This window comes from Sodiomyces alcalophilus (genome assembly GCF_042370955.1).
Source record: "Sodiomyces alcalophilus JCM 7366 unplaced genomic scaffold ACRALscaffold_6, whole genome shotgun sequence".
Lineage (NCBI taxonomy): Eukaryota > Fungi > Ascomycota > Sordariomycetes > Glomerellales > Plectosphaerellaceae > Sodiomyces > Sodiomyces alcalophilus.
Genome location: NW_027263537.1, coordinates 2,223,453 through 2,250,082, shown reverse-complemented (window position 1 = coordinate 2,250,082; position 26,630 = coordinate 2,223,453). Strand labels below are relative to the sequence as shown.

Sequence of the window (26,630 nt, the reverse complement as noted above, 5' to 3'; positions counted from 1 at the left end):
ACCGTACCTGTGAACTACGCTGTGTGAATTGAGACCATCGTCCACTGACACAGTGTCGTTGCCACATTGACACCTGCTACGCATTAATACATATTCTCGCCTCAGCATGGAAATAAGCGGGACGTGATAGTGGAGGTAAAAGTCAACTAAGCGAGCACCGCTTTTTTATTTTCCCGGAGACACCTGTCTTTTACCCGAATAGGTAGGAATGCTGCGATATCGCTCATAGAGGATCTGGACAAGTTTCACAACTTTACCCTTAACAGACATTTACACTCAAGACTTCTTAGACAATACACATTCTTCTCTGCTTGGACGCCTTTAACTATCACAATGTCTTCATCCGAGCAAAATGGCTCCTCGGAGCTCACCCTGACCATGCTGGGCTGTGGTACGTCTGCCATTTCAGTCCTTATAGCCCCCTCGACCTTCGAGGGACATGGCGCCCGCTGACCAAGATCCGAATCAGGCACCATGGGTATCGCCATTCTTGGGGGAATCCTGTCTTCCATTCGCGAGATGCAGGCTTCCGGGTCCAATGCCTCCTCATCAACCCCCCCTGAGGAAGTCCCCAGCCGTCTGCCCACCCGCTTCATCGCCTGTGTCAGGAGGCCAGAGAGCGCCCAGAGGATCAAGGAAACCCTTGGCGAACATCTCGACTCTCTCGAGGTGGTCCAAAACGCCAACCTCGCCTCCGTGCAGCGATCCGAAATCATCATCATCGGCTGCAAGCCGTACATGGTCAAGGACGTCCTGACCGAGCCGGGCATGGCCGAGGCCCTCAGGGGTAAGCTCCTCATCAGCATCTGCGCCGGCGTCACCGAGACCCAGCTGGAAGAGATCCTCCACGGCGAGGTCCCCACTACGTCCCCCGAGGAGGACGGGCGGTGCAGGGTCGTGCGGGCCATGCCCAACACCGCCTCCCTGATCCGCCAGTCCATGACCGTCATCAACACATCCACCCCTCCCCTCCCACCCCAGCTCTCGAGCCTGGTGACTTGGATCTTCAAGCGGATAGGTGCCGTCGTCTACCTCCCACCCAGCAACATGGATGCCTCCACCGCCCTCTGCGGCTCCGGCCCGGCCTTCTTCGCGCTCATGCTCGAAGCCGCCATCGACGGCGCTGTGGCCATGGGCATTCCCAGGGTGGAAGCCCAGAAAATGGCGGCCCAGACCATGCGCGGCGCCGCCGACTTGGTGCTGAGCGGAGAGCACCCCACTATTCTCCGCGACAAGGTCACCACCCCCGGTGGCTGCACCATTGGAGGGCTTTTGGTCCTCGAGGAAGGCTGCGTCAGGGGTACGGTATCACGAGCCGTTCGCGAGGCCACCGTCGTGGCTAGCCAGCTAGGCAAGGGTGCCCAGGGCGTCAATGGGACGCGTTACCAGATGCAATGATACCCACCGCCATACCATCAAAAGTCGAACCACCAGAGGATGCTTTCTGCAGGACATATTAGCATAGACGTCACGGACATGGTGAAAATAGAAGCAAGTCAATTCTCATCCGAACAGCTTCGTGGGTCGCAAGCTGGCCCCGGTACGCTGTTTAACCCCAAGAACCTGATGCACCCTTGACTCCGTTCCCTGTTCGTGGTACAAGTAAAATGAAGAAATGGCCCCCCAAATCCCCAGTCCCCCAGTCCTTTTGCTCTGTCCCTCCCAGCTGTTGAAGTCCCGTTTAGGTTGCGCTTTCAACGCGTGCTTTCTTGCTCGTGCCCTGCTCCTCAGTCTCCTCCACAAGCTTTCGTTTTCCGCTGGTGGCGTCGGCAGGGGATGTATAGTGCTTCTGCCACCTCGCATGAGCCGCAAGAAGACGCGCATACTCGAGTTCCACGCTGCGCAGCGCCTCACCCAACTTCTCCAACCGCTCAGGCGGCTCGATCTGTCCCAACACATCCCTGTTCTGTCGGTAGATACGCTTCTTCACGAACAACTGCCACAAGTGGTATTGGTGCTTATCCGCGCTTGTTGGACTAGGCCCCTTCTCGACACCGAGGCGCGGCTGTACAGACTCGGGCAGCTGGGACATGGTGTGCATCTCGATAAGCCGGGCGAACTGGCGAGGCGCTATTTTGGTGTCGCGCTTGAGTTTGTCGAGGAGCGCCATGTCCATGATGTCACGAGGAACGGCGCTTGTTGTGTCCTTCGGAAGTGTGACGCTGGAATTAATTTGCACCTGACTGAATTCAGGCACAGTCCGAAGGTACGTTAAATCCGCCATGTCCCGCATGTCGTCAAAAGCCTCGTTGGGATCCTCGACTGTCAGCTCCACGGTCTGCGGGCTGCGTAGATAATGTTGGAAGATGCTGTTGTACAAGCGGGCTCCGATACCTCTTCCCTGAAAAGGTGGAAGAATGATGAATTGCGAGAGACGCGAACGGCATGGGAGTTGATCCAGGTCGAATCGGTCCTTTGGAAGTTCCCAGTCGGCGGCGGGCGACGCCGGTGGGGTCGGAGCTTGAAAGGGGAAAAACCGATAGACGGTCGAGTAGCCCACGAAGGTGTACGATGGAGAGCCAGTCGCGTCGGCAGAAGGCTGCTTCTGGTAGAGGAGGAAAACAGTCCATCGACTCGCATCTTCCGGGCCCTTCCACGGCTCTTCGGAGTCTTGTGCCCTCCCAATATAAGATCCACCCTCGATGAACAGGGGGGCGAGAATCTCAACACGGTTGATCAGTTGACGAATGGCTGGCTCGGCTAGGCTGCCTTTTCGAATCTCGTAGGATCCATCGGCGGCTTCAAAACTATCGTGAGGGGTACCGGGAGGTTGCCAGTTCGCAGGTAGTTTCCGTGCACTGGTCTCGAAGTCCTTGGCGCTGCAGAAAGCGACTGCACAACAGTCAGTTCGGACAAAACATGAATCAAATTCTCCCATCAGATGGAGGTGCTTACTTGGTGGCAAATGTTCCTGTAGAATTCCTTTGACATCCACGGGTTCGATATCTCCCACCGCCTGGAACTTTTTGCTCGAAGATATCTGGACGTGCGGCTGCATGTCGCTCGCATGATAACGGAGGTTGATCTTGAGGTCCTTGTACCCGAAGATATGCTCATCATCCCCGAAGATGGGATAGGTGAACCTGGGATTGAATGTGCCAATCGTCTTGAAGCCATCCGCAACATGCTTCACCAGGCTAATGGCGAACACCTCGTTGGCATTGGCCAACCCTAAACCGATATTAGCTAAATGGGCGGGCGCGAAAGAAAAACGGGCAAGCTATAACGAACATTCGTCGGTGTCAGCCATGATCAGGGCAGTGCGGAGCGAAGGGCGAACTTCCAAGCACCGCACAGTTCTGGGTAACGATAGGTTGGTGGAGATTGGGATCAAAGGTGCCTAGAGTGTCAGGCGCATACGAATATGTCGATGATAAAGTAGAGGATCAGTCGACGCGTTGGTGCTCGCGACGTGGAGAACGCGCTTTGATTGTGCCTTAGATGGGTCATAAAACTGGGTAACTAATCCCAGAGAAGTAGGCGGTCAGAGCGTGGGGTTGGTGGGGAACGGATAGGTGGGATTTTTTTCCTTTAAACAGGTATAGCACCCTGTGTATTGGGACGACTCGCCTTATGCATACCAGGAAGGAAGAAAAAAGTCCGAGCTTTTGTGCGGCATAACCTCTGTGCGGTGAGAGACGTCCGTAATTAGGCAATCACAGTAATTACCTGTATAAGTAGTGGGGATCCCCTCTGTCAGGGTAGAGAAAAAAAAAAGAAAAAGGAAAAAAAGCAAAAAAATTGTGAGAAGAACATCGACAGGTCATCGTACACGAGACTCGAACTCGTAACTTCCAGCTTAGGAGGCTGGCGCGCTACCATTGCGCCAGCACGACATGCCATGTTGAAAAACCAGGCCCAATGCACGACTATAAGGCTAGTGTCATAAGCCGTCCCACAGGCATACTTCGTACACGATTTTCAGTCCCGCCCCCGGTGTGTGTATAGAGTGCTAGCCTTTATGACCCCCCGTAGCCTCGTGAGCTTCGTCGTTTTGGCCCCGATCTTCAGCCTCGCGGTTCGTGCATACCCCTCCCGTCAGCCTGTGCGACCACAACCCAATGTATTCCAACCGCAGCCTCGTTCAATGAAAAGGGTACCGGGGCCTCTGTACCAGACCATGTCATGGCCGCCAATTTCTGGGATTCAACCCAGCGGCGGTACTGGCTCTTCTCCAAGGATGAGCTAGCCTCTATGCGCCAGAAGCTTCAAGACGAGAATGCCGAACTCAACCAGCTCTTTCCTCTTCCGCAGCTGCGCCATCTAAACATTTACTTCAATCAGCGTGAGTCTTGGGCCTGCCATTACCAGTTCTCCGCTCTATTCCACCTGTGACTGACAATCGCGTTCCATGGCAGAGATCAACCGGCTCGGCAAACGGCTCGGAGTCCGCCAACAGGCCATGGCCACGGCCCAAGTCTACATCAAGCGGTTCTACACCAAGGTCGAGATCCGGCGCACCAACCCTTACCTAGTCCTGGCCACGTCGGTGTACCTGGCATGCAAGATGGAAGAGTGCCCGCAGCACATCCGGCTAATCGTCAGCGAGGCGCGTTCTCTCTGGCCCGATTTCCTTGGTCTCGACACCTCCAAGCTCGGCGAATGCGAGTTTTACATCATTTCCGAAATGAGCTCCCAGCTCATCGTCCACCAGCCCTACCGCACCGTCACGGCGTACCAGGCCGACCTCGGTCTGGCCCAGGAAGACGTCAGCCTCGCCTGGTCCATCATTAACGACCACTACATGACCGACCTCCCCCTGTTGCATCCGCCGCACATCATTGCCCTCACGGCCGTTCTGCTCGTTTTGGTTTTGCGGCCGTCTTCGGGGCTCCCGTCGCAAGCGCAGCCGACGCCATCGGGCATTGCCGCGGCCACGGCGGCTCTCGCCCAGGTGCAGGGGCAGGTACAGGCGCAGGCGCAGGGACAGGGACGCGCACCGGGTGGACAAGGGGCGCCAGGCCCCTCCGGGTCATCCAGCGCGGCGGACAAGGAGAAGCAGCCCGACGGGTGGATTGGTCGGGTGCAGCGCTTCGGTGCCTGGCTCGCCGAGAGCAACGTCGATGTTGCCGCCATGGTGGACTGCACCCAGGAGCTCATCTCGTTCTACGAGTGTCACGAACAGTACCAAGATAAGCTGACTAGGGAGCAGCTTACCCGCTTTATCAAAGCTCGCGGTCTGGACAAGTGAGGCGCACGGTTTGGAATTGGCATGCCTGGCGAATAGATGCGGGCCCGGGCCGTCAGGCGGCAATGTCTTATTTCGGTGGCGGATAGGCAAAAAGCGTGTTATGACAGGAGACCAGCGGGCTAAAGCGACTTATATGCCCGCGAGATCGGAGGGCGACTCCCCGGCCACATCGTAGCTGACTACCAAGGAGTGTCGGCTGCTGTTCAGCAAGCCGGATCGGGATTTCGAAAGGCATTTGCAAGCGTATTTTACCATGCATGAAGACGACTAGCATTCATTAACTGATGGAGTCGGTGGCAGCGTAAAGCATGATTCTGCTACTCACACCAGACAGACCTTCATGAGCTATGAGCATTGATGAGACACGACGCAGCAATTGAGGCCAAGGTATTTGATGTACTCATAGATGTCAAATAAAGGCATGGAATCATACGACCTAGTCCATGACTACTGTATACGGCCGACTGTCTTGGACGCGAGCTGGAAGGCCTGGGAATATCTTTGGTATGACCATCCTACCGACCACATGCAGGATTCTATATCTACCGCCATCTTGTCGCGAAATCTAGATATTCGCTGATAGTCTAAAAAACACGACTATATCGCTTGCTCGGATCCGGTCCAGAACTTCACCGCTAGGTCCGCAACATCTCTCCCCCTGGTAATGCCGACCTCGTGCCCAGTCCCCTTCACGACTTCAACGACGACAGCCTCTTCACCAAGCACACGCCTTGCGTCCTCTCCTATCTCTTCTGGCAAGGATATCGAATCCGTCTCTCCCAGCACGAAACAGATCCTGCCACCCGTCAAACCGGGCAAACCCGACCCTTCCCCCGTCGTCCCCTTTTGCCTCCTGGCAGCCAGGATCCCGCGCAGAGGTTTCCACTCGGCGTCGCCCTGGTCGTAGATGGGAGTATGGCGCAACGTGCTCCTATAGGCCGGGACGAAACCGGGATGCTCACGCAGCTGCCAGGAGACAATGTCGGCAACGCGCAGGCCGGGACGGGACGGGTCAATTACTGCGTCATCAAACGAAGAGGAAGACGACGACGACGACGAGGGCTGTCCGTCTTCTGTGCAGCTGGAGGGACTGCTGCGACGGGGTTCCAGGCGGCGGCGGACGAGGCGGCGGAGTAGGGGTTCCGGAAGGACGCCCTCGGAGTAGAGGAGGCGGCTTGTACGGGAGACGTGGTGGGAGCGGATCAGGCCGCCCGAGGCGACGAGGACGAGGGAACGAACGGCGTGCGGGTGGTAGCGGGCGAAGGAGGCGGCGACGGCCCCGCCGAGAGAGTAGCCGATGAGATGGAAGGCGTCGGCGCCGGACCAGGCGAGCGGGGAGGAGGCGAGGGCCAGGTGGATCTGGGTTACGTAGAGACGGGCATCGTAGGGAAGGTCGGTGGGCGCATCGGAGTAGCCGCGGCCGAAGAAGTCTGCGAGGGGGGTTGGGTAAGGTCAATAAGGTGGATTCTTTTCTTGGGGTTGGCCACATGGAGGTTTTGAACTGTGGTTCACCGGACAATCGGTTGTTTTTTTCCTTGGCGAGATGTAGGACGATCAAAAGGAAGACAGTCGCCGAATGTATACCCGTATGACATGAGAGGTGTACGACGATGATATCCGTGGAATAACGCCAGAAAAAAAAAGAAGAACAAAAAAGGGCACGGTATCTGAAGACTCACCGAACAGCATGACCCGGTAGCCCCTCTCGACGAGTTCCCTGGCCATTTCACCCAGCGCAGGGCACGGCGTCCCGATACCGTGTAAGAGCAGGACCTTCTGGCCATCCTCCCTCCCCCATTCATACACCCTCAAGAAGCCGTATGGCGTCTCGACGTCTCGGCCTCCAGGAAGAAGATCGAGCGGATATGGATGATCGGGTGGTAGCGTTGTTTCTTCTTCTTTTTCAAACGGTAGTCGCCATCTGGGAGAACGGGCCGGCGGCTTGGGGGAGGTATCGGACGGGGCCCGTGTCAGCGCGGGGCCGATGCGGAGGCATGCGGAGAGCAGGACAAGTGCCGACGCCGTGACGATTGCCGAAGCTAGCCTGGGCTCGAGTTGTCTCATGGTTAGAGGGGTTCCTAAAACAATGACGGCGATCTACGGTTTTTTTTTATTGTGGTGTGAAGTGTTCAATGGACGACGTGAGAGACTGACTGGGGACCGAGATTCGGGATGATGGATGACTTTTACTCGGCTCCCCGGCCGAGTCTTATTCGTACTGCTGCGCCGACAGCTCCGCGCAGTGGGACCGGCAGCACGAATTACCATAACAAGCAAATGATCGTTCGTCCAGCAAGTATCCATAGTCAGGTCGTCTCGGACAGTGACAAAGCAAATTTCAGTCTGTCCATCAGTCCTCAGACCGGCGAACGCATCACGAGTAACATGTTAGTAGAGTGCTGACCAGCAGACAAGATGACTCGAAGCAGGCAGACAGTCCAGTCGCCACAGCTTAGCTGATAGAGGAAACAATTCACGTATCGAAAAGATGTATTCGTAGATTCGGACGTTGAGTCGCAAGTACCACCGTCACAACCATTAATCGGCATCGCCGTTCAACCGGATTCAAGCCTCAACGGTCAACCGTCTTGTTGCATGATGGTGTGGCGTTGTTTCATGATCGCAGCTGGGCATGAGTCCATTATTCAAATACGGAAGAATTCCGCCTCGTTGGCTCAGTGGTAAAGCGCCTCACTAGTAATGAGGAGATCACTGGTTCGATTCCAGTACGAGGCATTTCATTGCCATTCATTTTTTATTTTTTATTCACTGTCATTTTTTTTGTTCCGTTTCTTTTTATTCCCCCCTCCCGCTATGACCTGGTTCCACCTTGAATCTCGATTTGATCTTTCTCCGTAGTTCGTACGATAGTCTCGGCCGAGGTTGGTTTCGACGCCTTTTCGAAAGGCCTCTTCGCACCTGACTTTCGCCCGAATGTTCTCGCACTGTCCAGCATATTTTCGTCCACACACCACGGGGCAGTCCAATATCTACGCTGTAGCCACCGGGAATCAAAGAGACGGTGTGGTGTGTGGCGGGCCCGATTAGGGCCATTGGGACAGCCCTGAACCCGTTGATCAACGTCTTGGCTCGGGCTGATTCGAGAGATTTCGTCTGATTGCACAATACACCCACTCTTTTGAACACCCTCTTATCGCTCACAAAGCGCAAGCCTACACGTTGTCGAGGCAGGGAGAAGACACCATGCAGCTATGCCCAGTCGGCTTCAAAGAGTCCCTCTAGTTCGGTCCTTTGAGGGCGACAACAACACCAGATTGGGCAAAGGGGAAGTTCTGGATGGTTGGGGTTCCATTGAACTATCCCGGATATCGTCGAGCATCTCCACACCACCCTCTTCTTCGTTTCCCTCTCTTTCCACGGTATTGAAGTGTGTGTGGTGTCTTGCAGGGCTGCAAGATTGTTGTGTGTCATCTGTGCCACCATTGGTCGAAGAGGATCGATCGGCCTCCAGTGGACCGCCGGTTAGTTACTCCAAGGCATTTCCTGATCAAGGCGGGTGACATGCGAAGGGCCCGTGGGATGGTCCGAAATAGCATCTACCATCGTCTTGGAAGCATCAATTGAAACCGACTTCCAGGGTACTTGACGCCTACAAGCTGTACTTTGTACGACGTGTGTATGTACGAGTTGGTGACGTTGGTGCATTTGATTGACAAGGTTCCCCGGATCCGCCGCGTGCGATTGTCTTGGGAGAGTCCAATTCGCAGGGAGGGGTGGTTGGGCTGAGGATAATAATGTAATCACAGACTCCCAGTCATCGGATCCGAGGGCCAACGCTTCCCTACCTATGCTCGCCTGTCAGTGTCTTCCGTGTGAGACTGCAGATGCTGTATGTTCTGCGAGCGATTGAGCATCAGCCAATGCATTGGTTTATAGCTTCCTGTCGCTCTCACAATCGCAAGCGCGAGCCGCCATTGCTATTCCATTACGGTCCTCAACAATGGCTTCAAGAAAGGGTTGTATTCGTCCTGTGTTTTGCAACTCGGCCTCAAGAGTCGCCGGCGCTTCCGGCCGTTCCCGCCACCCGCCAGCCACTGTGTTACTCTCCTCTTTAGCCGCTCAACAAAAGAGAGATGCATGGACGGGATTGCAGGATACATATGCGAAGTACCTACCTTGTACCACGCTGAAAGGGTGGGGCTACCCGCTACGTGATACTACCCCGTTGACTCGATATTCGTACTGGAAGAATGAGTACAGTATCGATGTACTTTGTACGCTGCACTCCCTCTCGAGGGAACAAGGGAACCCTTGCAAGTCCCACGTCTGCAGTGCAGCCTGAAGTTTCAACTCCCAGTGCGAGGAATGGCCCTGTGGGAAGGTTTCAAGACACGGCCGGCGAAATGGCCACAAGTGTGTGTTGAGAACGCCTTATTCAAAATCAGAAATGTCGAAAGCGAGAAGGGATGAAAACATAACAAGATCATGCCATACGGGGAGTGGCTAATTAGTTGGGAGCGACGGATGCAGAGTACGTTGTAGTCATTTCCAGAACGTACGTTGTATCATCGATGTCGCCTCCAAAAAGAGAACGGAGGAGTATACTGTATACAACGTACAGTTGAGCTCGTTGAGCTCTGAGCAGGGCTGTGCAGAGCATACAACGTACGTACAAAGTACATGTACGTTGTACCTACTTACAAGTCCCTGCGAATTGCTTGCATTCATTCTGTCGTTGGTGGCGGTGGGCCGATACGTGGGAAATGTGGGCGCACAATCTCATCGCAAGCGTCACGCCACAGAAAAACAGTACCGTGCCGGTGTTTTTGATTCCCCTCGGAGACCGAGTCCGCACCGTGTCGCCCCCCTGAGCGCTGCCAAGTACCCGCCCGCTGGCCAATTCGACTGCCTTGCGTCCTTCGTCAGCCCAACTTTGGCGGATCACACTGTCTGCTAGCCATGATGATGCTGGCGGCGGCTTGTCCAATCAGATTTGAACTAGCCCTTTGGTGATCAAGAACTGGGCAAGCCGACCAATCATAGGAAAGAGGCAAAGTGTGAAATGGACACAGGTCATGCGGCCAGGTGCTCCGTCTAAAAGGAGAAGAATTATTGCCTCCCCATTGGACATTCCCCCCAATCCATGCCAAAGGGATCCCTGTCTCTTGCTGGTACACCTCACCTGTTCCCCACTATGGCTGAATCAAACCCATTGTACCCACTTTCAATGTACCCACTCCCGGTCTTGTGCCTACGTAGCTGTACCGTATAATACTGTGCTTTGTTAGGTACCTGCAGTGCTTCGTGGCCCTATGTCTGCCCCTTTCCTGATAACAATGAGTTACATGCTCCCTACTCCCTACATACTGTGCTGTCCAATACGGTGTGGGTTCGGGTTCGGCTCAACAAAACCCCATCGCCATCTCCGGCACCCCCTCCCTCGCCCCTCCCACCTCTCTTTCCCCCCATCTCTTCTCGCATCCCATTTTCGTTCCCAGAAAACCCTTGCCTGCAAATTCACCAAATTCACTCCATTCCAACCACCTCTTCCTCTTCTTTGCCTCCCCTCCCTAAAGTGAACAGAATATAGAACACACACACACACACATACACACACAAAACACAAAAAAGTACTGCCACATTCTCTTGGAGAATCCCACGACGTTCCACTCCAAAAAAGAAAACAGCCGCATTTCCATCACGCACACATCTCGTCCAAGCCATCGGATGGTTTCATTGTTTTGTCTCACTACAAGGCCGGATTTAATACCTCAACTCAACACTCGGGTCACTTTTCCCCCCTCATAAGCACCCAATAAGGCATTCCCCCCACAGCCTCTGACCGCCACGGCCACATTCCGACTCGACCAAGGCGAAGACGTCAAAATCAATTGTTGAAATCTAACAACCTGTGGCGACCACAGCAACTCAACTCGACGAACGGCATACAATTCTACAACTTTCCCTCCCTGTGCCGCTTTGAAACCCACGACCTTTTTTTCGACTTTGCTTGTTTCTCCCAACGACCATCACAGCCAAGCTTAGATAATGTCGTATTACCAGTTCAACCACCAGGCAGCACACACCACTGCGACGCTTCCAGGCCCGTCCCATTCCCACCACCATGGGGGCCGGAATCGCAGGCAACCAAGGCTGTCTGTCTCGCAAAACTCCCAGAAGCAATTCCGCGGCGTACGAAGCATGAAGGAACTCAACGAATCCGCCGCCATCGCCAGCTTCCGCACCAGATTCGAAGTGTCCCGCTCCTTTGATCTCGAAGATGATTTGGAGTTTTGCCCCAACCTCCTAACAGAGAGCGACGTGAGTATTCCGACTCGCACATCGGCCCATTGGCCGCGCTTGGTGTCGCCATGTCAGTCAAACTAACTCGAAGTTTGCTCTTCTTCCAGCTCGTCTCCATTGGCAGTGCCTCGGAACGGTCCTCCCTGGCGAGCAACTCCCCGGAGTCGTCTCCCACCCAGCAACCGCAACAGATTGCACCTGGCTTCTCGCTCAACACGAGCTCTCCGCCTTTTCATCCTCAGACCTATCATGGCCAGCAAGCGACCCTGAAGCTCCACCAGCCGTCTGCCACCCGCACGCGCAATGCCATCCCCATCATCAACCCCGCCACCGGCATCACCATGTCCAGCCCGCCTCCCTCGGTCTCGCCCGGCCGCATGCAACAGCATGCTATGGGCCGAAGGTGGTAAAGGATGTCCCTCTTTCCCATCGAAAACATGCCCGTGAACGGGAGTTTCGGGGGAGCCTGGGCTCCGTTGCCACCGGAAGCCTTTGCATTCTTGTTTTGTAAGACTACCGCTCGCTCGTCTCATGCGGCTGGCTGGCTGCCTATTTTCACCATGGCGGGCACCGGACACGAACGCTCAACATGAAGTGGCATCGATACATTTTGCGTGCGGGGATATAACCTATAGGATATGGCCAATCGCTCGTCGCCTTTTCATTACAACATCACACACTCGGAACTTGTATCAACAATAATTTCGACGATATACCCTGGGTGCACCGACAACATCTTCTGGACATTTTCCATCGGCGCGACAAAGATATATCGATACCGCTTTTCTTTTCCCTTACAATGTTCGGGTTTGGTCTCGCTTTTTTTTCTCTGTCTCATACAGAAAAAAATTAACCCACGGCAATTCTGGTGTTTATGGCCTGGCCTCGCAGCATGAGACTGGCTTGCACGAACGGGCGTTATTTTCCACAGCGGTGGTCTTGGCATTTCAACTTGGACATGATTTGCATTGGTATTTGACAAACATCACACAGCGGAGTTTGGGTTTTCCCTGAATCTTCATTTTCTCGGCATATTTACGATGGCATGATTCGGTACAGCAACGTACGGATCAAGTATCACGGGTTACGACGTCTTCTTTTTATCTCATTTTCAATCTCGTCTCGGGCGAACCAACAAAACCTTACAAAAAAGAGCAATCTCTCGAAATACTCGATAGAATGAGAGAGTCACAGCAACTTCCTTCCGGGGCGCGGCGGGTTCTCGAGGTGTTTACTGCTACGGGGTTTCAGCATGAGAAATATCACGGGCGGTGGCAGGCGAAGGCATGCGATTTTGTTATTGGTATGCGGACAATCTCCAGCGTTGGTACTCGGTACTCGGGGTCTGTTACCTTTTTTCTCTCAATGGAGAGAGGCGGAGTTGGATCATCGTTGTGGTTTTGTTATTTTCTGCTCTTTTTTTTTTTTTTTTTTTTTCCTTCTTTCCCCTCTCAGATCGTCTGGCTGTGGATGTCTCTTGGTCCCACGCAATGTTGCACGACATTGGGTGGCTTCGAGATGACTATCCAGCTGTCGACTTTCGTTTCTCTGTATCACTTGGCGGTGGGATTCCTCGAGACGGCACATGGGGCGCGGTTGGTTCTTTGATCCTTATTTAGGACCAACTCTTGTCTTTGTGTGTTCGTCTTGGGGATCCCCTACACCTTATTGCCACTCACTACCTTCATAGTCTTCCTGGGTTTTGGCTTTGTCTCTGCAAGCGGGGTTCAGCATCCGAGGCATGGGGGTCTGTTTCTTGGCGGGCGGTGGGAAACGAAAAGGACCGCCTTGCCTGGACCGGTCTCTGGCTCAGGTCTGGTTTTATTCTGGCGAGCATCTGGAGTGTTGTGTTGTTTTGGGAGCGTGGCATGACACGATAAACGGGCTCGGGAGCGCGGACAGGTTATTGGGTTGTTGAGAACACACAGGATACCTCTTGAGCGGTTTACCGGCTGGTGTTTGACGGGTGGTTGCATTTTCCATTTATTTTTCCTTTTGGAGGTGTTGTAGGATGCGAGACTGTGTTTTCGTTGCACAGCTCTGACCTGAAGATACCAGATGCCAGTAAGGCGCAATATACGATGTTCCAAGTTCATGTCGTCTATTATCGTTTAGTGAGGGTGGATTTGACATGATAGGCATTGGCGCCGTCGCCTAATCTGGTGGGTGTCTTGTATTCCACCTACGGGTCGTGCTGTGCTGGCTCTTACGTTGTCCTGGGAGATTCCATGAGCCTTCCGTTGGACTTGATGTCTTGATCCCTGGCGAGGTTCAGAGGCGGGCAGGACATGCTGTTTTATATCCAAACGGAAGATGACATTTCCTTTCTGATGGACAAAACTGGGAAGATGGCACTATTTCCATTTCCACTTCCCATGGGTAACGAGCCATTATGTCCCCCAAACAGTAGGTAAAGATGACCAACGTCATTCGTAAGTCTGGCCGCATCGGGTGAAGGGATAATTATGCTCGTAATTATTAATGTTTTCAATGACGCGAGACGACTTGATAAGGGCGATAATTGGGCAGGTAGACAACTGTTGCCAACTGGAGGCCCAGCTACCAGTCCCGAGGCCAGTCAATCGAGGGTCCGTGCTCGGGATGGTGACGTCACGACAGCATAACGTTTGTCTCTGCAGAGCAACGACGTCAACTTTAATGAGGAGACGCGAAGACAGGCAGGAGTACCCAAGGTAGTATCAAACGAGATGGTATCATGGCAAGTAGCTCTTCTATATGTAATTACTTGGTATAATACTTAGTGTGAGTTCTAAAGTACAAGAGCTATTAATTGTTCCCCCTTCTACTTTTGTGTGACACTTGCTCTTCTCCCTCCCCTCAACATCTATCGTGTGGTTATTTCAATTTTCGCGGGCTTCAATACCTTTTCTACGTCGTCTCACATCCTACTGCCATCAGATCAGGGCGATAATAGTCAATTGAAGACGTCCGTCTATTTTCTACCCTCCGAATCCCAGAACATCAACACACAACACATCACCATGACTTTGCGTCTTGTGTACACCCGTTCGGCACGCAGCCTCTTCACCACTGCCAGGCACGGCAATGTCTATCCCACCCGCTTCTTCCAGACGGCGTCGACACAGTACAAGTCTGGGTTAAAAGAATCCTCTGCGTGTATGTCCAACCGTCATCATTGTCTTGTTTGAAGTAGTCTTACTTCCGACTCCTATTCTGCCCTTCACCCACTTCCCCCGTTTCTACCACACGTACGACAGTTGATCATACGCTAACAAGGGAGCCTGTCAAAGACGACCCCGAAACCGTCCAACAGCTCAAGGAGAAATCGCTCAGAAACCAGAAGGAAGGCAGGGGACGGTGGAAGCGCGAGTTGGCATCCGACAGCGAGGAGGCCATCCGGGCGGACCGTGACCCGAGCAGCCCCATTGAGATGCAGGAGGAAACGGTGAGGGTGGAAGAGTCGACCAGGGTGGAGGAGACGGTCAAAGTGGAGGAGACGGTCAAGGAGGGAACTGATGCGGCCCAAAAGGTTTGAAAAGGGGTTTGATTCGCATGTCGATGCAAGATTGAAACAGCATCGCCGGTGCTGGTTTGGTCGTGGACTGTTCAAGGGCTGTTGGGCATCTAAGAGGCCAGGAGGCAACAGTTTACGAAGGAGTGATAGGATGGGAATGAGCAATAATAAAATGAAAATAAAAAAGCAGTGAGTGCATTCGTGCTACAAGGTCTTGATATCACCGAGCATTCCAACTCCCAGATGGTTTTGAAGATGTCAAGCCAGTGATGGATGGTAAACCACATCGCCTACTTCTGCCATGCATCGTGAGAGAGTATATACAGTAGATAATACATACTAAGTAATACAGCAAGTCGACCCACGCGTACATACACCTGGCGCTGTACAGTGATGAGACAAAAAACTGTCGAGCCGATATACTTACAAGACCACGTTATAACTGTGCGTACCTACCTAGGTAGGGATATCGACTCGACACTACCTAGGTTGTGTCAAGTTACTGTAGGTACATTGCTCGACAGTTGTGCCTAACCACGGTACATCAACCTCTTAATGTTTAGTATTTGAACAAGGGTATCTATAAGTACTGATACAAACCCATCGACGAGATGCTATATCATCCTCTAATTCGGGTCGAAGAAAATAAATAAATAAATGGCTTAAGGTCACACAACCCTCCTCCTTACCAACACCTCACGTCTCCTCACAGGAACCCGCACCGCCTTGACCGTCCTGCCTCTCACCGCCCTCCTCGACCTCGTCTTCCTATGCGACCGCGCCGGACCAGACATGAGCCCCAGCGGCATGGTCTTCTCCAGCATCCTCTGGTCGACCCTCTTATACCGCACCTCCCACTCCACCCATTCCTCCAGCCCCGGGAGGCGTACGCCCATGGTGACCAGCCCCAGCAGTTTGATCCTGCGCTTCTCGCCCCGCCAGATATCGATCCCCTCCGGCGGAGGCGACGCGTGCCTTCTCGGCTTCCTCTCTCCGGTGGAAGGCTGCTGCGAGTCACCGTTCTTGTTGCTGCCGCTGCTGTCTTCCCTCCCCTGGCCATCACCCGGGCCCACCCAGCCGTCAGACGCGTTGCCTTCGCTCCGGCCGCTAGGTGACTCTTCCGAATCGCCCTCCGGCCAGCTCTCAATCGAGTACAGCGCCGGTAGGGTGTAGCGTACCTTCCCTGGAGCGTACCGCCTGAGGACGTCGGCGAGGACGCTGCGGCCCTGCTCGTCCAAGCTGTCGCGGAAGTCCTTTGCGTGGGAGGGGTGGAACGGGGCGACGCGCAGAAGACCCTTGTGGCGGGTGCGGATGCGGATCCAGAAGCGACCGTCGAAGAGGCGCCACTTGTTCCACCGTCTCCAGGGCACGTCGGGCGGCGGCGGGGGCTGCGTCGAGGGGGACGTGAGGAAGATGAAGCTTCCCGGGAAGTGGTCGTTTTGGATGGAGCTGAGGCTGGGGAGCGGTTTGTTGGAAGGGTATGGTTGGCGGGTGAGGAACCATTTCAGGGGGGAGGGGGGCGGTACTCCTTGGGCCGAAGGAGAGGACGAAGAAGAATGGGAGGAAGGAGCCGGGAGTAGAGGGATAAAGAGGACGGAGCCCTGGTTGAAAGGCTTGGGAGCCTCCTTGTCGAGGCGGGCCAACTCGGCCGGGTCGCCGATGGAAGGGAAAAGCCGGGCGATGGGGCTCCTCAGGGCGGCGATCTGCGGGAGGTGATGTTCCGGGGTGACAAAGGCCAGGAGCCGTCGGATGATGAGGGCGGCGATGATGCGGCGATGCACGAGGCGGAGCTCGTCCCGACGACGGTTGTAGCGCGACCATCTCCTCCGCGGGCGCTGCGGTGGCAAGACGCCCAGGTCCGGCATCCTGACGACCAGGGTGCCGGCGTTGGGATTAAAGTCGTGGATGCGCATCTTGCGCAGCCAGCGCTCGGCCTCGGCGTCCTGGGCCCGGGACCTGGCGAGGCAGTTCCGCGACAGGCGCAGGACCGACGGTTTCTGCAGCGCGACTGGCAGCTGGTGGTTGGCGCATACCCAGCGGACGGCGTTGCGCATGGTCAGTGTCGGGTCGCGGTTCGTGGCGTCCTCGAACCAGGGCACGCCGTTGGCCTCGCAGGTGGCGATCAGCCGGTCCTTGCTGAACCCCAGGAGCGGGCGGTACAGCATGACGCCGGCGTCCTCGGTCGGGATGGGTGGCACGGCCGTCGCGGTCCTGGCCCCCGTCCTCCTGGTCCCGTATTCGTATTCGCCGTCAATGTAGGCAATGTCCAGGTCGGTCTGCTGGCCGGCGCGGAGCTCGGCCATGTAGGTGGGCAGGTCGATTTCGGAGCGCATCTCGCGGCGGATGTAGCGGCGGTCCCGGCGACGGGGGAAGAAGCTCAGGGCGGGCCTCCGCCGCAGCTGGTCGTCGACGAGGCCGCTCTCGTAGACGCCGTGCATGTCGTGGCACTCGGGGATGTTTCCGGCCGGCAGCATGCCGCGCAGGCCGCGGCTGCCGTGACCGTTGAGGAGGCGCATCAGCACCGTCTCGTACTGGTCGTCCTGGTGGTGGGCGGTGAAGAGGCTCATGACGCCGCAGTTGTGGCACTGGGACCCGATGCGGCGGTAGCGCAGGCGGCGGGCGATGCTCTCGACGTTGGGCAGGTCGGCCGGGTTCAGGTTATGCAGGTCGATGGAGTGCTCGTGGCGGAGCTCCTTGGGCCAGTTGATGGGCAGGATCTCGGCCGTGATGTGCTTCATGCGGTTCAGCTGCGTGGCCACGGCGGACGCCTCGCGCGAGCTCTCGGGACGGATGCGGTGGTCCACGACAAAGGCCTTCATTTTGTAGTTGAGGTTGCTGTCGGCGATGCGGAAATTGGGGTCCAATTCGCGTAGGCGGTTGAACAGGAAAGCCAAGGCCATGGAATCGGCACCGCCGCTTATGGCGAGACCTGGGTGGCGTTAGAAGCTGGGTAGGGCGGAGACGAGATACTGTGAACGCACCTATGGGTAAGGGACCGCAGGAGTAGGCCTCCGGGAAGCGAGGAGGACATGTTGCTTGGACGGCCTCGTAAAACTCGACGAAGGATATCGGTTTGGCGACATGGTGGAAGACTCGCGGTACGACGCTCATTCAATCAGTGTAGAGCCCTAGCTTTGTATGAGCTCCCTCGGCATTTGTAAGTGTCGGGTGTTTCTGTTCGTCGAGAAGGATTAGAATCGGGGAAGAATCTGGTGGTGATGATCGTGGTGGTGATATCGTGGTGGTGATGGTCGTGGTGGTGGTGGTGGTGATGGTGGTGATGGTGGTGATGGTGTTTTGTTGGTGGTACAGTAAAGGTACGTACTTTTAGCAGCTGTAGGTACTTCGATGTCGGGCGGTGGACCCTTGATTTTCGACCAATTGGCCAATGAACCGAACCTTTACAGTAGATGTACTGGTACATGTCGGTCAAGCTCGCTCCGTCTCCGTGCCGACGTCGGAGTTTACAATATTTTATTCTTTTTCCAATAAACCTCCATCTCCTGTCGACCTGACCTCTAGCTACCAACCCATCCTCTTTTCCTCGATACCACCGTCTACGGAACCAATCACCCATACGAAACCATGCGCTCCTTAATACGATAATCTTTAATCCTGCTAAATCCCCGGGCTAATCGTTGTTCTCCCTGTTGCGCCCTCGTCTCCCATCCATTGCCCGTTGGGAATAAAGGAGAAACGAAAGAAACAAAAGCCCGTCGTCGATTCCACGGCCATATATAATACATAAACACCAACCAACCGACCTTACAATGTCCTCCTCCCCCCCAACACCCCCCTTCACCACCGCCCTCCTCGCAGGCGGGCTGGCAGGGACAACAGTCGACCTCTCCCTCTTCCCCCTCGACACCCTCAAAACCCGCCTCCAGTCGCGCGCCGGCTTCTTCCCCTCAGGCGGCTTCTCCGGCATCTACCGCGGCGTGGGCTCCGCCATCGTCGGCTCCGCCCCCGGCGCCGCCTTTTTCTTCTGCACCTACGAAGGCACAAAGTCCCTCCTCGCCCGCCGCACCACCACCTCCACCGACGCCACCGCCACAAAAACCGCCGCAATACACCACATGCTCGCCGCCTCCCTGGGCGAAGTAGCCGCCTGCGCCGTCCGCGTCCCCACCGAAGTCGTCAAGCAGCGCGCCCAGGCCGGCCAACACGCCGGCTCGAGCCTCCAGGCCCTCAAGTCCATCCTCGCCCACCGCGCCCACGCCGGCCTCCTCGGCGTCTGGCGCGAGCTGTACCGCGGATGGGGCATCACCGTCATGCGCGAGGTGCCCTTCACCATCATCCAGTTCCCCCTCTGGGAGAGGCTCAAGGCCTGGGGCCGCGAGCGCAGGGCGAGGAGGCGCCTGCTGGGCACGGACGACAGGGCCACGAACAGGGCGGGGGATACGGAAGATGAGACGCTAGACGTCGGCGCAGTCGAGAGCGCCTTGTACGGAAGCTTGTCCGGGGCTGTGGCCGCCGCCGTGACCACCCCGCTAGACGTGCTCAAGACCAGGGTCATGCTCGCCGAGAAAAAGGTCAACGTCGGCACCGTGATACGCACCATCTGGCGCGAGGAGGGCTACCGCGCCTTCTTCGCCGGCGTCGTGCCCCGTGTCACCTGGATCAGCATCGGCGGCGCCATCTTCCTGGGGAGCTACCAGTTTACCGTGAACGCCCTGCACAGCAGCACACCTAGGACAGCTGGCAGTGGACATGAACCCTCCTTGTAACTTTACAACTTGCTACCCATGTACAACAACGAATCGGTATGTACGAAGTAATCCGTTGGACAGGATGAAATTAGAAAAAGAATACCCGCTAGGCATAGAGTTATATACATGCAGAGAGAGGCATAATGTGTATGCGTATGAGGAAGAGAGGAAGCAGATGAGACAGAAAGAGAGAGGACAATTCAAAGGAGACGAGTTGTAGCTGTGCCAACGTCTCTGGGCTGCCGTCGTAGGGGAAGCCTTTTGACCTTGGACCAATGCCGCTTCTATGCTGCTGTTGTCGATGGCACCGGTGCCACTGCTTCCCCAATCGCCGAAACGGATTCACCCGTATCGGATGATGACACTGCTGTTACCGTTTGTTTTAGAGGCCTCTTGCTCGGAATCTCCTTGCGACCGTTCGCCTTGTAGTACAGCATGATATCACTGCCCCCCTTCCAGATGTGCGCTCTCAATGTGGCCAGAGTCATCGTGTTCGGCAGCAGCTGGTGTCATGTTAGTCGTCTGAAGTAAACCAAAGGAGGGAGAGAGACCTACCATATCATTGCAATACAGCTCGAGGTACTCCTCCGGCTTGAGCGCATCGGGATCCGGCTCTTCCGGCGGCGGATCGATCCTCTCCGCAACGTAGGCGAGTATCTTTCGGACGCGAAGCATCCTGTTCGCGTTCAGCCGGTTGTTCCCGTCCGCGGCCGACAAGTCCGGGAGCGAATTCTCCCACGGCTTCAGCACAAAGGAAATCTTGACCGGCTCCTTCGGCGGCGTCTGGTTCTGCAGCAGGACCTCGCCCAGCCACATCGGCCCCCGCTGCTCGATCATGTCCGTGTCCCTACCCACCGTCTCCACCGTTCCTTGGTAGAGGTTGGCGCTCCCTCCCGACGTCTCCTCCTGGATAATGACTTTTGTGCCGGGAGGGAGCTTCAAGACGGGCGTATCGTTGGCCAGGCTCGGAGTCATCCTGGTCTCCACCGGCTTGTTGGGGTTCTCGGCCAGCTGCTTGTCGTACTCGTTCCGGATCCGCTGGATGACGCCGAAGAAGCTGTCCTCGACTTCCTTCTCGTTCGCCGACGACGACGATTCCGACTCTTCGGCCTTTTCGTCCACTACCGCCTGCTTCTCCGTCGTGGCCGACGAGGCAGACCGCATCATCTTCTTCGCCATGCCCCCCATGCCCATGCCCATGCCCATTCGGAACTTCTTCCCGAACGGTGTGCTCGGCGATTTCCCGTTGCTGCCGTCCTTGTCCTTTTCCTTCTCTTTGCCGCCGTCGCCGGCAGCTGGCGACTTGGCCTCGGACGCCGCAGCTTGTTCCGCTGGCGTGGCCAGGACGCCAGCGACCTGCCGCATCCCGTCGGGAGAACCAAGAGCGCCCGAGAAATAGTCTTCCTTGTTGGTGTCTGTGGACGGCCGGCTGCTGAACAGAGATATCTTCCTCTCCATGGGGCTCGTCGGTGTCACGGCGCCTTCGGGGACGTCTTGAAGTCGGGGTAGCGCAGGCGTTGCCATTCCTATCGCCAGACCTGGCGTGGGCGGGGGTTGGCCGCCGTACGCAAGTGGCGTGCTGAGGGGATCTGCACCGTCAAAAGCTGTCGCGGGAGACGGAAGTTCGATAGACAGGGGCGGGACTGCCCGCATCGCGGCGACTCTTTTCTCTACTGCCTCGTTGAGGACCCGTCGGTGGGCTTCGTCGCGTTTGATCTCCTCGTCGATGACCTTGGCGAAGAGGTAGCGAAGAACCCACTTGCCCAAGTTGACTGCAGAGATGGATGTTAGCAACGCATGAATCGATCGTGGGGCGTGGGGACAGGCGCCGAGCATTCTCTCTCCTCCTCTCTCACACTTACTTCGTTGGTCTTCCCGAAACTCCACCGACGCATCCGTCGGCAGCTCGTCGGCGTACATTTCGGCGTCGAAGCAGTTGAACGGCTCGAGCACCACGGTGAGACTTCCTGAGCTGGTATCGATGGAGCACCAAGGCGCCACGGCTTCTAGGGTGTTGACTTCTGGTTCGACATCCTCTAGGTGCCGCTTGCCATAACTTTGTATGACCTCGCACTACACATGAGAGTCAGCAAGGATACGAAGCAATACAAGATGATAAACCACTGGAAATAATGAATAATAAAAACATAAAACCCACCTTGATCAAATCCCAAAGCAGGACGTCGCCGGCCGTGTCCAGCGTCAAGACTCTCCTCCTATCATTCAAGAGCTTGTACTTCACCAGACCAAACTGGCCTTCTATGGTTTCCGCCGGGAGGTGATAAATGGGTTCGGGTGCATAGGGGCTCGGCTCGATGAGTATTTCCGAGCCTTTGCGGGTGGTGCTGGCGCCACCGAGGGTGATAGAGTCGGGGTCCCTGGGGCGCGGCTCCGGGAAGGAAGCCGTGTTGGATATCCTGAGGATGGACTTGGCGGGTATGACGGGCGTCTCCTTCCTATCGGTCGGGGCCGAGTCGCTGGAGAGAGGCGGCGGCGGCGAAGAGGGAGATGATGGCTGCTGGTGTAGCCTGGATCGGGTGGTCCCGGTGGAGGTGGTGCGGTGATGGCGGAGAGTGGGGGCCAGCCGCTGCATGCTGGCGGTCGTGTCGACATCGGGCCAGCGGTTGATGGAGGAGGTCGAGGTGGCGGACCAAATGTGGTCGCGGGCGGCCAGGACCTTGATGACGCTCCCTTGCTCCTGGGCCACGGCGAGGGACAGGCCGTGGTCCAGGTCGCCGAGGGAGCCGCGCACATCCGTCTTGACGATGAGGCCGGAGCGGTCGCTGCTGTAGAAGATGCCGAGGTCGGGGTGGTCCGAGTGGAGAGACCAGACCGAGTCGTTGTGCATGGTGAAGGTGTACATGCAGCGGCCGGCGGCGACGCTCCATAGCTTGATGGTCTGGTCGGAGCTGGCGGTGAGGACGGTGTCGCCGGCCTCGCTGAGGAGGATGGCGCGGATGGTGTCGGTGTGGCCGACAAACTTGGTGATGCCGTGGGCGGTGCGGGGGTCCCAGAGGCGCACGCTCGACTCGGGGCCGCCGCTGGCTATTATATGGTGGCGGGCGCTGAGGGCGTAGACGGAACCCTTGGCGGCGACCTCCTCTCCCTTGGTGTCGATGGAGAGGGTCTTTCCGGCGCCGTTGAGGTCCCATAGGTATATCTTGCGGTCGAGGCCGCCCGAGGCGACCCAGGTGGCGCCACGAGGGGAGGCGACGCACTTGGCATAGTCGGCATGCTCGCCAATCTTGATGTTGTCATGTTTCTGGGACTCGGAGAGAGGACGCCAGACCTTGACGGTCAGGTCGGACGAGGCGGAAACGAGGGCGGAGTGGTTTTGGGCGAGGACAATGTCGTTTATCCAATGGGTGTGGGCTTGGGTCTGAGCACGGAACTTGGAGCTGGGTTTCGGTTTCGCATTGGCGTCGGCATCGGTATCGGCATGGGTCGAGGCGTCTTTTTTCATGTCGAGGATGTCCCAGGCGCACACGACGCCGTCACGGCCGCCGGAATAGCTGGAGGATTGCAGGAGTCAGCCCACAGGTGGAAGACGGGGGCAAAGGGCATTCGTCGGTGAGGAGGAGGGAGGAGAGAGAAGACGAAGGGCGGGTCAGGGGATGCCGGGGGGATCGTACAGAATGGCATTGTCCTTATCAATGTCCAGGCCATTCACGCCTAGTTTGTGGCCGGCAGGTTGGGAATTGGGCAAGTCGAGGACTAGAGCGATGCGGGACCGGAGGTCAGCATATGAGGTTCGGCAGTGCGCAAGGTCCTAGGCGTCGATGGGCTGTCGAAAGCTGCGATGCACGGAGGGTGGTGCCGTCAACCCGAGGAGGTGAGCGCGCACACAAGTCGGCAGGTGTGTCCCCACGAGACCCCACGAGATGAAGGACGGGACGGCGCATGTGAGGAGAGGCGGCATTTCCGGAACTAGAGAAGCGCGACATACCATAGCTAATTCTCTGACGAGCCTTCTTGGCCATGGTGTAGAGAGAAAGGCAGGGCTGACGCCCTGCAGAGCTGCTACGCGCCGCGGGGCAATGCAATGGACTTTTGGATGCGATACGAGCTGCGGGTGAGGGAAAGCAAGTTGACGAAGGTAAGGATTCTAAGCAGCAATAGTCTTGAAGGCCGAGTTGCCGAGTTGGGAGGATAAGAGAAGTAAGCGATGTGGGAGGTGGGGGGAGAAGTCGAAGATGTACGAAGTACGAATAGGTAGGTACGAATAGGCAATGGAAGTACGAAGTACGAGTTGGGACGATGTGGACGGAGCTACCGCGAGTCGACGCCGATTGTACTTTGTAATAGACCTGGTCAGGCTGGTCGTGCTGGTACCTCTTACAGTTCCTCGAGGTATCTAGCGCCAAGCCAAACCAAGCCGCTCGTTCGTTCCTTCCGTAATTCGTTGTTCCTGTCCAGGGGAGAAGGGTCGCCGTCGGACGTCTCTAGGCCGAGGTGTCAGTGGTGTGTATATGTACATAGGTACATGTACAACTAATGCATCAGGACACCTTAGGTAATGCACAATCGTACATCGTATGTACAACGTACGAAGTACGTACTGGAACTCCTGCATTTCTGGAAGGCTTCTAGACGGACACCAATGCAGGGCCACGACAGGGACGTCAACTCCCCTCCCTCGCGCGGTATGTACGAAGTATGGGGAAGGGATTCTAAGCCTTCATGTCGAAAACTAGGGGTTCATCAAAGGGGCTCTTCACCGGAGCCCCACGCAATGGCATCCGAGTCCCGATAGGCCGGGCCGATCAGATAACTTCCCTCTCTACACTAGTGTATAACCAACCAAGACAGCAAATCTAGTGTACACAAGACAAAGTTCGTCAACATTCAAATCTTAGACGTCTATATACCCTGCTAACTTCTCCAAGGCCCCATCGTTTACCAGGCGGCGACCATGACATCTCACCATCCAATGTACTACGACGCCGACTGGCAGATGCAGGAGATCGACCTGTCGCCCCAACAAGGAACTCGCGGTCGCATTCTCCACCATGTGGAAAAAGCACAAGAGCTCATGGTCCCCGTCGCAGCATCCCGGGATTGGTGCGAGCATCTCCGATTCGTAGTGCGGGCACCCGAATCAGGCCCAGGACCCGATCACGCCTTCGAGTTGATCGAGAGCGCAAACGAGCAGGAGGCGCGAGAACCCTTCATTGCCATTTCATATCGATTGCCGACTCGATGGCCGTCCTCAGAAGCAGAGGTAGCAAAGCTGCCTCGCGGCCGGATTCTCGCCCCCGAGCCCGGAAAACCACCATCGGAGAAGCATTGGCGACAGACCAGGGCACCTTTGGATCTTCTGGAGCGAGCCTTCGCCTTTGCTGACGCCAAGGGCATCCGCAAAATCTGGATCGACCAAGAATGCATCCATCAAGACAGCGACCACGACAGGCGCTTAGCCGTCCAAAGCATGCATCTGGTGTACCGCTAGGTAGTCGGCCTTCACCCTCGTCCTGCTGGGTCGCCATATCAAGACCCCGTCCGACATGCACGCACTGCCACATCTCCTGGCCACTGGCGACCGGAATCAAAACCCTCTGCGCAGCCGCATAGTAGGGGACGAGTGGTGGGACCGTGCCTGGACCATACAGGAACTAGCCCTCTCGAGCAACAAACAGCTACGCTTTCTCGTGGGTTGGCACGACGATCTGGACAAGACTGGCGAGGCATGGAAAAAGCTCGCCGCAAAATCAGAAGCCCAGACCGGGTCTGTCCACGAGCGCCAAGATGTGCGTCGCGAATGGCAACTCCTGGCAAGTGAAATATTCGACATTGGCTTCATGGTGCCGGACTCGCCCATACTCACGACGCTGGTACCCCTGCTCGGCCACGGGACACGCGGCAATGCCAGTTTGCCCCTGAACAAATCCAATCAAAGGTATCACCGTTATCGGCTTTTTTCTCGTGGAATAGACTATAGTTAATACTGTCTCTGTGCTAGTCCATCGTCGCCGGGGTCGCTGGAGCGAAACGAAATCAACACCTTGTCCAAGGCTTTGCAACTACTTATGCAAAAACAGTGTTCGATCCCATCCGACAAACTTGCCATGATTGGGAATCTGGCAGACTACGCCTACCGTATCGACCTACCGAAAGCGCAGCAGCGCGGCCTCGGATTCTCTGCTTGTGCATTGGCCATGGCTCTGTTCAATGGAGATCTCAGTCTGTTGTTCAACATATTTAATAGCGATCTCCAAATCCGTGCTATCAACTCTGCATATGGGCGGGGGGCTCTTAACCCTCTGCCTTCGTGGCTCCCCGACAACCGTACTACTTTCGAACAAGCTGCGCTCCTACCAACCCAAATTCAGAGGTTCAAGTCGATACCGGCAAGGGGCGACAAGTCGTTGGTCGTCGACGGTAAACTGGCCGTCAATGGAATCCTCTGGGATATCAACCCTTGCACCAACGAGGCGTTGTCGTCGCTCCAGGAACACATGCAAGTCGCCTCTGGGAAAGGCGATAAGCTGCGTGCCCTGGTCCGAGCAGTTCTCGGGCTGGAGCGCCGTGGAATGAATGTCGACGACATACTGGAGGCAATCATCGCAAGGTCCATGCAGAGACAGCTGACCTCTCTAGACGAGCTTGACACCATCGTCGGCAAGGTGCGGACATGGCATGACACCGGCAATATCGCTGACTGGCCGGCCGTTTTTGGAAAAGTCGTCGCCGATAACCCCACGGATGGGAGAAATGAATGCAACAGCTTTATCGTAGACCTGTGCGAATCCATTGCACGCGGAGCACCCCTGATGTTGGGACGATGCCGCATTGGCTACGAGGAAGGCGGGGAACACGCCGCGAAAGAAGTTCACTGCATATACCATGTCTCAGCTAGGCGCCCTCGCGAGGTCACCAGGTCTACCGTCTTTTCCCCATTGCAGTCGATGGACCATTACGAGTTTGGGGGCAGTCACTGGATGCATGCCGCACTGGACGAGATGCACTGGCA

General features: G+C 56.1%; 11 protein-coding genes and 2 non-coding genes across 13 annotated transcripts; 8 read left to right on the top strand and 5 right to left on the bottom strand.

Moving 5' to 3' along the window:
- Positions 1 to 333: 333 nt before the first annotated feature.
- Positions 334 to 1,398, top strand: ACRALDRAFT_1070361 (uncharacterized protein; the record flags this gene model as incomplete). The annotated part of the gene is made up of 2 exons (XM_071017758.1): positions 334 to 391; positions 470 to 1,398. The coding sequence occupies 2 exons, from the start codon at positions 334 to 336 to the stop codon at positions 1,396 to 1,398; spliced, it is 987 nt and encodes a 328-aa protein (XP_070873651.1).
- A 283-nt stretch (positions 1,399 to 1,681) lies between these two features.
- Positions 1,682 to 3,250, bottom strand: ACRALDRAFT_2028991 (uncharacterized protein; the record flags this gene model as incomplete). The annotated part of the gene is made up of 3 exons (XM_071020566.1): positions 1,682 to 2,832; positions 2,896 to 3,171; positions 3,232 to 3,250. The coding sequence occupies 3 exons, from the start codon at positions 3,248 to 3,250 to the stop codon at positions 1,682 to 1,684; spliced, it is 1,446 nt and encodes a 481-aa protein (XP_070873650.1).
- A 514-nt stretch (positions 3,251 to 3,764) lies between these two features.
- On the bottom strand, positions 3,765 to 3,836 carry ACRALDRAFT_t209. The gene has a single exon. It is a non-coding gene; the product is annotated as a tRNA-Arg (tRNA).
- A 181-nt stretch (positions 3,837 to 4,017) lies between these two features.
- On the top strand, positions 4,018 to 5,803 carry ACRALDRAFT_1081586 (uncharacterized protein). The gene is made up of 2 exons (XM_071019183.1): positions 4,018 to 4,285; positions 4,359 to 5,803. The coding sequence occupies exons 1-2, from the start codon at positions 4,126 to 4,128 to the stop codon at positions 5,189 to 5,191; spliced, it is 993 nt and encodes a 330-aa protein (XP_070873649.1). The 5' UTR covers positions 4,018 to 4,125; the 3' UTR covers positions 5,192 to 5,803.
- Positions 5,804 to 5,812: 9 nt separating this feature from the next.
- ACRALDRAFT_2065270 (uncharacterized protein) lies at positions 5,813 to 7,069 on the bottom strand (the record flags this gene model as incomplete). The annotated part of the gene is made up of 2 exons (XM_071022062.1): positions 5,813 to 6,621; positions 6,871 to 7,069. Coding segments are annotated over 2 exons (1,008 nt in total), but the record flags the coding sequence as incomplete, so codon positions are not given.
- Positions 7,070 to 7,855: 786 nt separating this feature from the next.
- Positions 7,856 to 7,927, top strand: ACRALDRAFT_t222. Its single transcript has one exon. It is a non-coding gene; the product is annotated as a tRNA-Thr (tRNA).
- Positions 7,928 to 11,200: 3,273 nt separating this feature from the next.
- On the top strand, positions 11,201 to 11,865 carry ACRALDRAFT_2110048 (uncharacterized protein; the record flags this gene model as incomplete). The annotated part of the gene is made up of 2 exons (XM_071023455.1): positions 11,201 to 11,473; positions 11,563 to 11,865. 2 exons carry the CDS (start codon positions 11,201 to 11,203, stop codon positions 11,863 to 11,865), a joined length of 576 nt encoding a protein of 191 aa, XP_070873647.1.
- Positions 11,866 to 14,208: 2,343 nt separating this feature from the next.
- On the top strand, positions 14,209 to 15,365 carry ACRALDRAFT_1063417 (uncharacterized protein). Its single transcript, XM_071016799.1, has 2 exons — positions 14,209 to 14,593; positions 14,728 to 15,365. The coding sequence occupies exons 1-2, from the start codon at positions 14,458 to 14,460 to the stop codon at positions 14,970 to 14,972; spliced, it is 381 nt and encodes a 126-aa protein (XP_070873646.1). The 5' UTR covers positions 14,209 to 14,457; the 3' UTR covers positions 14,973 to 15,365.
- A 134-nt stretch (positions 15,366 to 15,499) lies between these two features.
- ACRALDRAFT_1076255 (uncharacterized protein) lies at positions 15,500 to 18,238 on the bottom strand. Its single transcript, XM_071018489.1, has 2 exons — positions 17,933 to 18,238; positions 15,500 to 17,880 (listed from the first exon to the last, which is right to left on the bottom strand). The coding sequence occupies exons 1-2, from the start codon at positions 18,060 to 18,062 to the stop codon at positions 15,620 to 15,622; spliced, it is 2,391 nt and encodes a 796-aa protein (XP_070873645.1). The 5' UTR covers positions 18,063 to 18,238; the 3' UTR covers positions 15,500 to 15,619.
- Positions 18,239 to 18,742: 504 nt separating this feature from the next.
- ACRALDRAFT_1022478 (uncharacterized protein) lies at positions 18,743 to 19,627 on the top strand (the record flags this gene model as incomplete). The annotated part of the gene is made up of 1 exon (XM_071014749.1): positions 18,743 to 19,627. A coding segment is annotated over one exon (885 nt), but the record flags the coding sequence as incomplete, so codon positions are not given.
- A 317-nt stretch (positions 19,628 to 19,944) lies between these two features.
- ACRALDRAFT_1063415 (uncharacterized protein) lies at positions 19,945 to 23,640 on the bottom strand (the record flags this gene model as incomplete). The annotated part of the gene is made up of 6 exons (XM_071016798.1): positions 19,945 to 20,163; positions 20,216 to 21,432; positions 21,523 to 21,733; positions 21,819 to 23,172; positions 23,293 to 23,374; positions 23,607 to 23,640. 6 exons carry the CDS (start codon positions 23,638 to 23,640, stop codon positions 19,945 to 19,947), a joined length of 3,117 nt encoding a protein of 1,038 aa, XP_070873643.1.
- A 620-nt stretch (positions 23,641 to 24,260) lies between these two features.
- On the top strand, positions 24,261 to 25,109 carry ACRALDRAFT_1070352 (uncharacterized protein; the record flags this gene model as incomplete). The annotated part of the gene is made up of 2 exons (XM_071017757.1): positions 24,261 to 24,303; positions 24,547 to 25,109. The coding sequence occupies 2 exons, from the start codon at positions 24,261 to 24,263 to the stop codon at positions 25,107 to 25,109; spliced, it is 606 nt and encodes a 201-aa protein (XP_070873642.1).
- A 409-nt stretch (positions 25,110 to 25,518) lies between these two features.
- ACRALDRAFT_1063414 (uncharacterized protein) lies at positions 25,519 to 26,335 on the top strand (the record flags this gene model as incomplete). Its single annotated transcript, XM_071016797.1, has 2 exons — positions 25,519 to 25,556; positions 25,620 to 26,335. A coding segment is annotated over exon 2 (542 nt), but the record flags the coding sequence as incomplete, so codon positions are not given.
- Between the last annotated feature and the right edge of the window lie 295 nt (positions 26,336 to 26,630).